The following is a 13,878-nucleotide window of genomic DNA, read 5'->3' on the forward strand; positions in this document are numbered from 1 at the left end:
AGTGAGAATTTGCCCAGTGTCTGAGTCCTGCCAGGATGTGTGGCCGTCCCTTTGAGGATTGCCAGAGTGCCTTCCTGGGAAATCGCCTTCTGCACTCCCCTGCCCAGCGAGCCAGTGCTCGCCCATTGAAAATCTTAAACCTCTCCCCCAAATCCCTTTGGAATATCTCAATTATGAACATATAACTGGAGAATTGTAGATGCAAATATGCTCTTGGGCTTCCTTGTTGCCAAATTTGGAGGGTATTTCTTTATGTTTCAGCCCTGGGTGCAAGAGGCAATCTTATCTCAAATAAACTGCCTACTACTCTCAAATGAAAACCTTGTCAGAAGCAGTTTCCATTTCTGGTAAGCAGCAGCCACCTCTTGAAAGATAACTTCACAGAGCCTCTCCAGCCTGCAATTGCCTTGCAGGCAAATCAGTCAACTTCCTTCATTAAATCACATTGCTTGGAGGAGAGGCAGCAAGTCGTCACACATACAAGTCTTCACTTGACAGCTTAGTTACTGGAAGAACTTTTAATAAGAAATCTTATTACCTCTGTATAGTAGATGCTAGGGACAAACTGCGAAGGAAGGCCCGTTGTCTTCTTGCCTGCCTGGTTTGCTGGACTGTGGGGAGACCTGATCTGATCTTGCAAAGCAATTCTAGGAAGCGGACAATGCTCACTTAAAAGATGGCAAGAGCTCGCTGTCTTCCACCTCTATTCCTTTGATATAGGCCTCTTGAGAAGTTAGTTGACTGTAAATTTTATGAGAAATTAGTTTTGGAAAACTGTTACAATGATATACACTGAAACTCAGCCAGGGGGATTTGAGGAAGTCGCCTAACAATGTTAATAATAGTGGAATAATTACAGTTAGGATTTTTGTTTGTTTGTTTATAAATTTGGAAAATCAACAAAAAAATTGGGGGGGGGGGAGATATAGGTCTCTTGAATTGGCTTAAATCCAAAGGGGATTATGTTGCCCTCTGCTGGCAAGAATGTTGATATGCAAAAATTTTGAGAATGGCTTGAAGATTTTCATTTTTCATACATTCTTTTAGTAGATGAAACACCATCCCTGCTCTGTAAAGATGGGTCCTTGTTAAGAGTTTGAGAATGAAGGAAGTGTGACTTGAGCATCATTTCTCTTTGGGAAACATAAATCATGCAAATTATTATTTATTAAATTTGCGTCTCAGGGCGGTCACAACATAAAATTGCATGACAAGCAAGATGGCTGGTGGGATTTTGCACTTGAGTACCATATATTTTTTTTATTAAGTGTGCTCTCTACGACCCTCCTCCCCAAGACTCACAAGGCCTGGGTTTGAGAGAAATGTACTTTATTCAAATAGTAACTCCAATTTACAACGGCAGCAGTCGGTGTGTGTACATGATGGTAAAAGTATATTGATTTTAACAAAGCCATCTGGTGATGTGAACTTCTGAGCATTGCGTCTTTTTTCCTCACACATTAAGCCTGTGCCACTCTTCTTCCCCCCACTGCCAAAAGTTCAGGCCAAGGATAGTCTCTAGCAACTAGGCAGCGCTGAATGAAGTCTCCCAGGGCCCTGGAAGCAGCCGGCAAAGCTGCCTGCCCTGTGGTTGAGCAGGCATATTGTTTAGTCTTTCCTCTAAAGGAAATAGGATGACAGACCTCACAATACTAACCTGGCTAGGAGTCATAGCAACGTTTATGTGCTCTATACCCTGAATAAAGTGCATTTTAGCTTGTTCTGATCAGCCCCTGCTGCTGCAGTTCAGCTTTGTCTTGTGTCTCCCACCCCAGCAGTTTAGCTCAAAAGAGTGGTGCCAACAGCTTTGCGTAATAGAGTAAGTCTCACTCTAGGGTAGTACAGAGCAGTGCCATCTCTATCTTTTAAATATTGTTAGCCCTTGCTAGGCCAAGCTCAAGCCAGTAACTAGTTGTACAAGGTCATACTGCCTGCTGCAGTTTTACACCTGATCAGTACACACCTTGGCTCAACTGTTTCTGCAGAAGCTGCCACCTTATCCAACCTGCCTCATACTTTGGTGCATGTTTGCAAAAAGGTGTCTCTCCCCCCACCCCAAATTAATAAATAGCATGGTGCCCATTAGAGCAGTCACAGCGGTGTAGTATAAAATCTGGTTTTTGTGTGTGTCATGATAAGTCTAACCATGGCTTAGTGTGAATGAGTGGGGGTCCTGGAGAAAAGATGGCAGTTGCATGCTCCCCAGGGCTATGCCATGGTTCGGCTCAGCATTCATTGTACACGAACCACAAGCTTTTAACCAAGATTTGTTTTGTTTAACGTGTGTTTGTGGGAGGGGGAGGCAGAGAGAATGGGTTGGGTGGCGGCACTGTCAAACCATGGTTTAGCGTTGGCCAGCACCACAGGACGGAGGAGCGCTGCAGCCAGTGTCTTCACTCTGAAATTCCTTGTTTGCTCATTCACACTGAGCCAGGGCTGAGGAACGTCTGTCCCTCTAGATCAGCGGTTCTTAACCTGGGGGTCCCCAGATGTTGTTGGACTACAACTCCCATCATCCCTGAGCTCCGGCCTTGCTAGCTAGGGGTGATGGGAGTTGTAGTTCAACAACATCTGGGGACCCACAGGTTGAGAAAGGCTACTGAACTAGAACTCCTATCACTCCTGACACTGCTGACAGGGGCAGAGTGGAGATGGCTTCCAACAGCAGTTGGTGAGCCACAGGTACCGTGACCCTGAGCTGGCCCAGGCTTAATGCTATCCATGCATGTTTTTCTGCACAACCCACCTCCCTCTTAACCTAGCTTTCCAATGTCTCCATTTCTCCACTCTGCCAAGTGCCAGGGAAAGCGGGTGTGTGCCCATTTGTGCTGAGGGTTAAGGGAACACTTTTGCTTCTCACCTGAAGGCACACCCACCTTCCCCCTTTATGGGAGAGTCCTCGCTGCCCTAAGAGGCTTGGTTTGTGGGGAAAGGGAACATTCTTGCTGCAGCAGTAATGTCCCCCTAATGTCCCGCTCTGGGTGTCATGGTCTCCACCGTTTAAACTCCCCCCCCCCAGCCCCTTAAGGCAGTAGGTCACATCTACCCTTGTTGAGCCTGTCAAGATGCTGAACGGTCCTGTTGCCGGATCCTTTGTTCTGCCATCGTCGCCGCCCAGCTGCTACTCTGGAAGGAGTCCAATGTGGGTGTTCACCAAGGTTACAGGGGATAAGAAGGTGTAATGTTGGGTTTCAAAAGGAGTCCGTTGTAGGCAGCTAAGAGCTCCAATAACGAATATGCATTATTCTTGGAGAAGAAATTGGTGACACCCTACTGAAGTCCAAGTAACCTCTTCTAAAACAGCCAAGGTGAGTTTTCAGGGAGAAATTGATAGAAGAAGCACCCACAGCTTAGCAGTTTTTTCCCTTAGGCTGCCAGTTGAAAGCACCAGCACAGGAGGAGCTTAGTACAAATTTACAGCATTTCGGTGCTCAGTGGAATTGTGGTTCCAGCTTCTCCTTGCTGCCCATCAATAACTAAACGATAGTAGACCAAGGCTGGAAGTATCTGCAGGGACATGAACTGGGCTAGGGTTCAAAACATGCCCCTGGAGCTAGCTATGCGTTCCCTTGTACATCCTTACTGGATCGATTTAGGGGAGAAGAGCCTGAACAGCGCTTAATATTCTAGGAGCAATAGAGCTTATCTATTCTGCGAGCAGCTTCAAGCCTATTTTCCCCAGTCAAGGAACCAAAGGGATAGGACGACTGCAAAGGGACTAGGAATCTGAGACTCTGTAGACCGACGAGATTCTGGTCCTCTGTTCCTTTAGAACAAGTCATCAGAAAAACCACTTTCAAGCCAGCTTAAAAATGTGCACACTAGATGCAAACTTCAGTTACATTATGGGTGATCCAGTTCTCTGAAAGGTTTACACAGGCCCCTGCTTTCCCTTCGGAAGGAGGGAACCTGCACTTATGATTAAGTCAGGCAAAAGTCAACTTATGGATTAAAAAAAACCCCCACGACTTCTTAATAATAATAATAAAAAGACCCACCCATGTAGTTCAGCTGAAATCTAAAAACTTCCCTTACCGAATCGCTGCGTGTGCCTCTCATATCTACTGCCCTCAGCCCAAGTGAGACCACAGCAAAACCAAGTGTGATGGAAAATGGAGTCCAGCAACATCTGGGAGGGCCACAGGTTCCCCTCAACCCGTGCCTTAAAAGCAAAGCCCCCCACTAAAGACAATGACCCAAAGTACAAGTTTTAAAAACACAGAAGTGATTGTAGCTATGAGCTGCAATTAGGTAAGTGACTCTGCAAAGGGATAACTCCATATTTTTCTTCCAAAAAGGCAGAGTCGTCTTTGCCACCTGCCAAAGGCTTCATGTCAAGGATGGAACCTTTGCTCTGCTATTTCATCCAATCAGCAGTTTGGCAGAATGGCAAAAACCCCAGCTCCCTCACAGCTGCTTCAAGGATTGCTTTTCTTCTTGCGTGACGGAAAAGGGATCTCTTGAATAAGGGACGTGCAACTAATTAAAAGGAAAACACATGGTTGGTTGGGGAAGATTGGTGGAGAGAAGATGGAGGAATGTGATGGTCTATAAAAAGGCACTGGGGTTGGCTCTGGGGTCTTTCTGGTTTCTGTAGCGCATGGCAAGCCACACTCCAAGGATCTGGAAGAGAAAAAGGGGGGAAGGATCTAGTTATGGGACTTACTTGAAAAATCACACCCCAAATCACCTTGTTCAATATTTTACTTATTGAGTATTAACTATCGTGATGATGTGGGTCACATCAGAGCTGCAATCCAAACTGAATTCTCCAAATAGGGAAGATGCAGAATCTCCTTGATGGGATGTCAAGAGAAGGTGAAGCAACCATAAAAAGATAAAGGTAAAGGGACTCCTGACCATTAGGTCCAGTCGTGGCCGACTCTGGGTTGTGGCGCTCATCTCGCTTTATTGGCCGAGGGAGCCGGCGTACAGCTTCCGGGTCATGTGGCCAGCATGACTAAGCCGCTTCTGGCAAACCAGAGCAGCACGTGGAAACGCCGTTTACCTTCCTGCTGGAGTGGTACCTATTTATCTACTTGCACTTTGACGTGCTTTCGAACTGCTAGGTTGGCAGGAGCAGAGACAGAGCAACGGGAGCTCACCCCGTCGTGGTGATTCGAACCGCCAACCTTCTGATCGGCAAGTCCTAGGCTCTGTGGTTTAACCCACAGCGCCACCCGCGTCCCGAAGCAACCATCCATCTAGCCTAATGGCTGCCCTCTTTCCCCAGTGTAGCTAGTTTCCTTTATTAAATATCTGAATTATCAGGCAGAAATTCAAACTGGTACGATTTTTTACAGCATTACCATTCATACCAGCACAGTCTGCAGCTGTTGAGATTCTGCTTCTCAGCTGTACAGGAAGAGCCCTTTAGCTTTGCAGGGGTGGCAAAGCTACCAATGATGTACAAAGAATATTCTCCTGTCCCTCCCCCATTCAGCCTAATAGACAGAGTTACCTCTGTGAAACTGAAGAAGAGTCCAACTCCACCAAGGATTTTCAAGGCCTCGCCCGCATGTTCCATCATCACCTCACCGCAACTGATGCACCCGGTTTTTGATTTTGTGCATGGCTGCAGGGTGGGAGGGTAAAAAAAAAAAAAAAGCAAGCACTGTGACTCTGGTTATCACTTACAGGGAGACACTCACAATTTCTACACTATGTAGGGGGGAAAGATCAGTAACGATGGACAAACATCTCTGAAAATACAGCTTGCCAGTCTTCTCCTGAAATGTCATGTTCTATCTAGGCAATTGTGAAACAGAAGAAGAAGAGTTTGGATTTGATATCCCGGTGGAGGGGCCAAGATGGCGACGAAGTAAGATGCGCTTGCCGGAGCTCCCCTTTCCAGTTCATGCTGTAAGTTACTCCGCTCCTATTTTTCTCTGAAAGTTGGCACAATAATGTTTTGATGATAACGCCAGGAACTCACCCTGTGGAAGCTTGCAAAGTCAGCGCCATAAATCTCCTTAATGAGCTTTACTAACAACCTGATTAGCTGTAACTTGGGCAGCCACCGGCCGCACTTCCCTGGCCTTCCACCAGCTCTTGCTTGGCCTTTGAAGGACTCTTAGATAACCGAGCCGCTCAAGGGGTTTAGCATGACGAACCTAAAACGTGGTCGTACCTCTTCTGTGGAAGACCTTTCCTTTAATGCCTCAGAACCTATGTCTAAGGTTTCAAAGCCTACTGGGCTGGATTCACCACCTAAGACCTTAGAGCCTTCTATCTCATCATTGGAGGAGTTTTTCTGCAATCTTGTGCCTCCTTCGCCTGTTACCTCCAAGCAGTTAGATTGCCTACATGATCCTGCAATGACTCCAAACAACCTTTTAAACACCTCCAAGCAGGTAGACTGTCCATATGACCCCGCAATGACTTCAAATACTCCCTTGCCAGGAGACAAATCGCTGTTGGATATAACCTCCAACCCAGATGGCCTCTCTCCCCACCCCGACCCTCATCGTAAATCTTTATGTGATATAGTACAATCAGTGGAGCTGAGGACTTTGCAGAAATATTGCCTGCACTTGGCTGACGAAATAAAGGTGCTATCAGCTTCCATCAATATGTTAGAGGAAAAACTAAATGCCTTCACCAAAACCCCTGCCTCGATTTTGAATCCGCCATTAAATCATCAGGGACCTGATAATCATGAGGCACAGAGCCTAAGTAGGGGGCAGCAGCTAGTAAACCTCCAACTCACCCCTAACAATATATGCTTGAACATCGCTCACTCCTGCTTCCCCTACTATGCCTGGAGAAATTGTAAAGGTGCTGTGATCTCATTGCGAATGTTGACCAGGTCCTACTTGGCCCAGGGTGATCTCCTATCATTAGAATGGCTGCCAGAGACTCCAAAATGTAAGCGCTTGTTGCTCAAGTTCGACTCTCCCAGGCTTCCTGCACTTTTGAGCAAACTTCAAAATCGCCTCAACTGGTATGGAATCTTCCCACAAAGATGCTTCTTTAACAACTGTAGGGGCATTATTGGGAAAATCCCAAACTCAGCAAATTTGGTTAGCCGGCCTACAAGGAGGATTGAGGATTATGACCGGAATTCGCAGCAACGGACCCTTCCTATGAACCCCTCCCTACGATTTACTAGCCGACCATCCCACCGGCTAGAAGGGACTGCCTTAAGGGGTAGAGCTTTGACGGGTCCAGCCTTGGCCATTATAGATGCTCCTAAAGATTGGCAGACACAAGCCCATGTGGACCCCCTGCAGCAATAACGATCTCCAATCCTCAAAATGGCTGCATTCCTTGTGCTGATACCATGACGATGCAAGAGACACTGGGAAATCCAGTAGCCCTTTGGACAAACACTGAGGCAGTGGCAAGGCTAAACAAGCTACTGGAAGCTAACCGAAAAGGATGTCTTTCTTCTGTCTTACATAGTGCTTTCCCATCAACAAGCCTCGATCCTCAAGGCACGACTCCTGCAACTACAGAGCATACGGCAAACGACGAGTCTATGGACTTGTCGGCTAGTAACACCCCCTCGTATCAAGATTCTCTCTTACAGCGACCTATAAATTCGCCCCAGCCACTGGCTGCTCCTGTGACATGTGACAACTTGAACCTGAAATGCAAACAATCAAAAATCACTGCCTTTTTTCACCCTACTGCCCCTTCACGCAGCGTGCACCCCCATTTGGATTCTCCAGGATTAACCACGCAAGAGAAATCATGACTTGAGGGAAACACAAAGCGGCCTCTTACACTACTATCATGGAATGTGGCTGGTATTAAATCCAAACTGACAGATCCATCATTTGTTGCCTATATAAATGGCAGCCACATCCTTCTATTCCAAGAGTCATGGGCCTGTGAGGACTTCTATCTAACAGGATACAAGGGCTTCTACCTGAATGCCACGCAGAACTCGTTATCACATGGTAGACCGCAAGGAGGCTTGGCTACTTTTGTTTCCTTAGCCATAAATCTTCAGGCCGAAATAATCGACATCCAGTCGTCACTCATGCTGATTATAAAGTTGCAAACAGCAGAGGAAACGATAGTAGTGATCAATATCTACTTATGTCCAATTTATAAGAGAAATTTGGTTGATCTGAGATGGCAGGAAATCCAAGTGACATTGGAAACGCTTTTTGATAAATACCCCGAAGACACTTTTCTGTTGGCGGGAGATTTTAATGGACGCCTGTCACATACTGACCAAATCTTATTCTCTAAATTTAACAAGTACCCTTCTTCACCTCTTATGACTACAGATCTTTTACCAAGGAAATTCAAAGATAACATAGCCACTTACGCAGGTTTCAAATGCAGGCAAACCTTGCTGGCCCTCAATTTCCTTCTGCTAAATGGGGCAGTCAGCTCGGACTACCCTGCCGAATTCACCTATTGGTCAGGCTCACGTGCATCCACTATTGATTTTGTATGGATATCTCCCGACCTTACCCCCAAAATATCCAGCTTTAAGGTGGCTACAAGATTGGAGAGTGATCACTTCCCTCTAGAAATTTCCTTGACTCTGGCTGACGAACTTGATAGGCACTCCTTTGTGCACCTATCAAATGACCATCTGGAGATAAGACCTACAGCCCTTAAATGGACCTCCAACTCGGCCCAGCAGTTGAACGAACTTCTCTGGTCTGATCAGCTCCAAATAAAAAGGGCTTCCCTTATGCAGGCGGATGAGCCTCTACCAATATATGACGATCTAGTAGAACTTCTAAAACCAACACTAGCTCGGTCCCCCACAAAGCATGGTAAACAGTTTTTCCACAAAAAATGGTTCGATGAGGAATGCAAAAACTTCAAGAATCACCTGTATAATGAATAGTTGGCATACAGAGCATCAAATGACCCCATGCCGAATAACCGCCTTATCACCCTCAGGAGAAGTTACAAAGCCCTACTAAAGGAAAAGAAGCTCGAGGCAGAAAGAAACAATTGGAACAACCTTTTGATAGCTGCAGAGAATAGAAATCCAGCCTCTTTTTGGGAGTTAATTTCCAGATACCTGGGTAGGCCGCTTGCAAGAATAGAACCCCACATCTCAGGAAAGATACTTCGCCGATCTGTATGCAGCCCATGATGCCTGCGGAGATACGGTGGAGCCGGAAGCACTGCCCGACTGGGACCCAGTTACATGCCCCGAAGTTGAAACCCTCATAGATCGATTTAAAGCAGGCAAGGCCCCCGGTGATGACCTTATATCCATTGATGCCATCAAAGCAAATAAAGATTGGTGGATCCCACTTTTAGCAGCACTTTACACGCATATAAACAAAACAGCAAAATTTCCCTCAAGCTGGAGCTCTGCGTTGATTGTATTAATACATAAGAAAGGCCCACGTACAGAGCCAAGCAACTTTAGGCCAATCAGCTTGCTAAATGTCATTGGGAAGATTTACTCGGGGTACCTGCTAAACAAACTATCGAAATGGATGGAGGACGACAATATCATTGCCGATGAACAGGCGGGTTTTCGTCCTGGAAAATCTACCACAGACCAAATATTAACCTTGAATCACCTGGCGGAAAAGTATGCCGGCAAAGCCCCGAAGGTTCTTCATGTGGCTTTTATTGACCTTAAGCAGGCATTTGATCGAATCTCTAGAAAGCAGCTATGGACAAAACTGGCTGCTACAAAGATCGATCGTCATCTCCTTCATCTGATTATCAGCCTCCATACAAACACCTTTCTGAGAATCAGGCTAGACAATAAAGGCCTAGTCTCCAACCCTGTTACCACCACTAGAGGGGTAAGACAGGGTTGTCTATTGGCCCCAGCATTGTTTAGCTTTTACATTAACTCACTGGTGACCCACATGGCCAATGATGCATTCCACCCCCCAAAATTAGCAGGCCGATCTCTGAATGTTCTTCTGTATGCGGATGACGCCGCACTTCTTGCCAGATCCCCTATTGGACTGAGGAGAATGTTGCAAGCTCTACATGAATACTGTGATCAGCATGAGCTCCAACCCAACTATGCTAAGACCAAGATCATAGTCTTCTCTGCCCGACCGAGACTCCATCGATGGTCAATGAACGGGATCCCCCTAGAGCAGGTTAACTGCTTTAAATATCTGGGACAAGTAATACGGTCAAATAGGTCTTTTCTGGCCCATAGAGACTATATAACAACTAATACATCTAAAGCAGCCACCCAGATTAGATCTCTATATGCTAAGAATCAGGCTCAATCAGTGAAGATAGCTTTGAGACTCTTTCAAATGAAAGTCCTCCCCCTTCTTTTGGTGGGCATCTCTTTAGGCTCCCGTAGGGATTTTTTGAAACTGGATTCTATCCAAACGCGATTCCTTAGAGCCATCCTTAGGATTCCCCCCTCGGTAGCGGGTACGGTTATGAGATTGGAGGTCGGCTGGCAAGCTCTACGGTATGTGGCCTTGAAGACGAAGCTCTGGCTATGGCTCAAGCTTTGTTTTAAACCAGTGGGTATTGCCCCCTTGATACTGAGGGACGATTTCCAATCATCGTGGGAAAGGGAGGTCATTAACGAGGTTCAATCCTGCGGATTGTCTCACCTTTACTTTGAGTCTATGACGTACAATCAAGCTAGAGCTGTGATCTCCCGGAGACTGAGTGACATTGCCAGACAAGAGGATATAGCCCAGGTAAAACCAGGGATGTTTCTAGGGGACCAGATTTATCGGACCATACCAGCTCCCTACCTTGCAGAAATCCACTATGTGGAATACCGCAGACTTCTTACAGCGGCTAGATTAAATGTCCTTGACTCTGCGATATTGTGGGGAAGGTATAGGGGAGTACCATACGCCCAGAGAACCTGTCATTGTGCCATGGGTGTGGTTGAGTCCACCAAACACATTCTCTTGACTTGCCCTTCTTATGCAGAGCTTAAGACAAAATTTTATAGACCCACTCCTATGTCAATTTAGCTTCCTACCCGGAGAAAACCAGGTTTTACACTTGCTGAATAACGTCACTAGAGCTATACCTTCCTTGGTGGCCAAATTTCTTTTTTTAGCTTTTAAGCGTCGCAAGACTATAATTGACTGTATTGATATGGGGCTATCTGTTTAGCCCATTTTAGTGTTGGCTAAGTTCTAAAATCTTCCTGGATGTTTTAACTGTGTATTGACAAATGTACTTTTTTCTGACTGATGGTCGAATAAAAAGGTTGTTGATGATGATGATTTGATATCCCGCTTTATCACTACCCGAAGGAGTCTCAAAGCAGCTAACAATCTCCTTTTCCCTTCCTCCCCCACAACAAACACTCTGTGAGGTGAGTGGGGCTGAGAGACTTCAGAGAAGTGTGACTTGCCCAAGGTCACCCAGCAGCTGCATGTGGAGGAGCGGAGACGCGAACCCAGTTCACCAGATTACGAATCTACCGCACTTAACCACTACACCACACTGGCTCTCCCAGACAGAAGAAGTCTGGCTCATCCTGTATGAGACATTAAGTATATTACCAAAAATATTCTGTAAAGAGCTGGGGATCCCTAGGCAAAGCCCATTGGAAAATAACAGAAAAGAGAAAGTGGCAGGGCAGGGCAAATACCCCAAGGCATGTTGGACAAAAGGAACAGAAGGATGGCTAGTGTTAAAAAGAGGACTAATAGGCCACTTTGGGGAAGAAGAGGCAAAAGAACTGGATTTGATCCCTGTTCAGTCTTAAATGGCCAGCCATACTGATCAAAAGGACAATGGGAGGAAATACACAGTTGGGGATGGTCTGGTAATTTAGGAACTGGTTAGGTGCCCTGAATGGAAGACAGTAGAAAGAACAGAAAAGGTTTCTAAAGGGAAAGTAGGCCTCTGAAGACAACAGCAGCAGAAGAGGAAAAACGAGACTCCAGTAAAAAGAGATGTACTGTATAATTTTATTTTTTTTAGCTGTCGGGATTTATACTGCTGTTTCGTTTATTTTAAAATGGCCTGTGTTTTAGCACAGTTCTCTACTGCTTCCGTACATTGGGAGAAATCCTACACAGCACTATGCAGATTGCTCCATCAGCGTAGGCATTAGGTATTGCCAACTATCAGTGCATACAAACCTCAATGGTTTTTTAGAACCCAATCTGGTCTGGTCTGCTAGGTCAAGTCACAAATCTGGTTGTATGATTGCCCATGACTTCCAACTTTAATTAAACAACCGCAATCACAGCAATATGTTTTCACTATTTAAGTATATTCATTGACAGCCTGTTTTTCACAGTGTATAGTAACAATCACCCAGCCACCTTCAAGCAGCAGACCTTTGACTAAGCCGTCTTAATTTGAGATCCATTATCCCCAGTAATTTAGTGATGGATGGAGATCTTTCTCCGTCACCCGAGACATAAAGGGTTCAAGGTGAAGTGAACACTTACCGCTTTGCACATTTCAACATCAGCCTTGAATTTCTTGCTAGCTTCGAGAGAGTTGTTGAATAGCCCGCAGCAGTTAAAGCTGTTTTCCAGCGACTTCTTGGTGTCGTTGCTCATCTCCCAGGCTCCATTCAGGAGACTTTCCTGAGAGGAAAGTAAAAAATAGCGAGGGCAGACATTCCATGTTACTTGAAATACAATCCCCTCTCAATTCATAACGAATAGCAGGAACAAGGACAGGGAATTTTTTTGCTGCGGTGGTGGCAAGTTTAATTCATGGTAAATGGTTAAATTAGAATAAAAGCACCCCCAAAATCAATTACTAAAGCAACCTTGCTATTTAAGTAGTAGCCTGGTATCCATGACCAAGAAGGAATTGCATGTGGGTGAGTGAGAAGTCTTGTGGAAGAGGCCCTCCCCTTTCCCAGAACAGAAACCAAATACAGTCGTACCTTGAATCCCAAACGCCCTGGAACTCAGATGTTTAGGCTCCCAAATGCCGCAAACCCGGAAGTGATTGTTCCAGTTTGCGAAATGTTCTTTTGGAACCTGAACGTCTGATGGTGCTTCCGCAGCTTCTGATAGGCTGCAGGAGCTTCCTGCAGCCAATCAGAAGCTGCCATTTGGTTTTTGAACATTTTAGAAGTCAGATGGACTCTCAGAACGGATTCCATTCGACTTCCAAGGTATGACTGTAGGCTGCCGGAGGAAGAACAGAGGAAGGGATTGCAACAGGCTGCTGGGAGAAGGCAGGAGCAACCTGTCCCTCTTTCACCAGTCTCCAGCAGGCTACTACACATTGTTACTAGCCTGCAACTTTTGTGTGCTCAGAACTGTAGCGGTGCTATAGGGAGAGGAGGTTGAGACTACTCTTCTGTCCGGCATCCCCAATTAATAAAAGAAACACGCTGATGTGCTTAAGATCTGGATGGGATGCGCTGGAGGGAACAGGATGCAACTGAGCTGGAAGCAGTGATGTGCAAATGAAGATTTACCTTTTCTCCCAAGCAATATTTCTCTCCCAACCTGAGCTGCAGGTTAAAAAACACACTCCACGAGTTCCCTCCAAACCTGAATGAACTTCAAGGCAGGAAGGTGCCCTTACCTGTTTACTTCTTGTGAGTGCCAGACACGAACAGGAGACTCCAAACTGGAAGAGAAACACTAGCCCTAAAATGATCATGTACTGATGAGAAAGTGACGTTAAGGAAATGCTTGAGACAGTAGAGAGGTTCTAAAAGGAAACACCAATGAAGAGCTAATCGCAGATAAAACACCTCCGACTTCTTCCAGTTTTCAACTTGAAATGTATTCAGTCACATGTATTTTTAGACCAGGGTGGTCCATCATGCAGTCCCTGGTGCCTTTTTTTTGGCGGCCCTTGGTAACATTCGAGAAAAAACTCCTTAAAGCCTTAAAAAAATATTATTTCGGTAATGCATTGTTGATGAGAGCACATCTATTACTTTTGTTTAATAATTAAATATATTAGATCAATTTACTGTGCATTTAATTATATTTACTGATATATTATTGTATA

At 45.5% G+C, this 13,878-nt stretch overlaps 1 protein-coding gene across 1 annotated transcript in view; it reads right to left on the reverse strand.

Annotated features, from left to right (window-relative positions):
• Positions 1-1,312: 1,312 nt before the first annotated feature.
• Positions 1,313-13,878, reverse strand: part of TSPAN31 (tetraspanin 31) — a 28,005-nt gene continuing 15,439 nt past the window's right edge. Inside the window, exons 3-6 of the mRNA XM_053372836.1 lie at positions 13,444-13,524; positions 12,342-12,482; positions 5,462-5,575; positions 1,313-4,623 (exon numbers count right to left, since the gene is read on the reverse strand). Coding sequence (XP_053228811.1) covers positions 4,549-4,623; positions 5,462-5,575; positions 12,342-12,482; positions 13,444-13,524 — 411 coding nt within the window. The 3' untranslated portion in view covers positions 1,313-4,548. The remainder of the gene's footprint in view (positions 4,624-5,461; positions 5,576-12,341; positions 12,483-13,443; positions 13,525-13,878) is intronic.

The sequence above is a fragment of the Podarcis raffonei genome, chromosome 2 (genome assembly GCF_027172205.1).
Source record: "Podarcis raffonei isolate rPodRaf1 chromosome 2, rPodRaf1.pri, whole genome shotgun sequence".
In the NCBI taxonomy this organism is placed as follows: domain Eukaryota; kingdom Metazoa; phylum Chordata; class Lepidosauria; order Squamata; family Lacertidae; genus Podarcis; species Podarcis raffonei.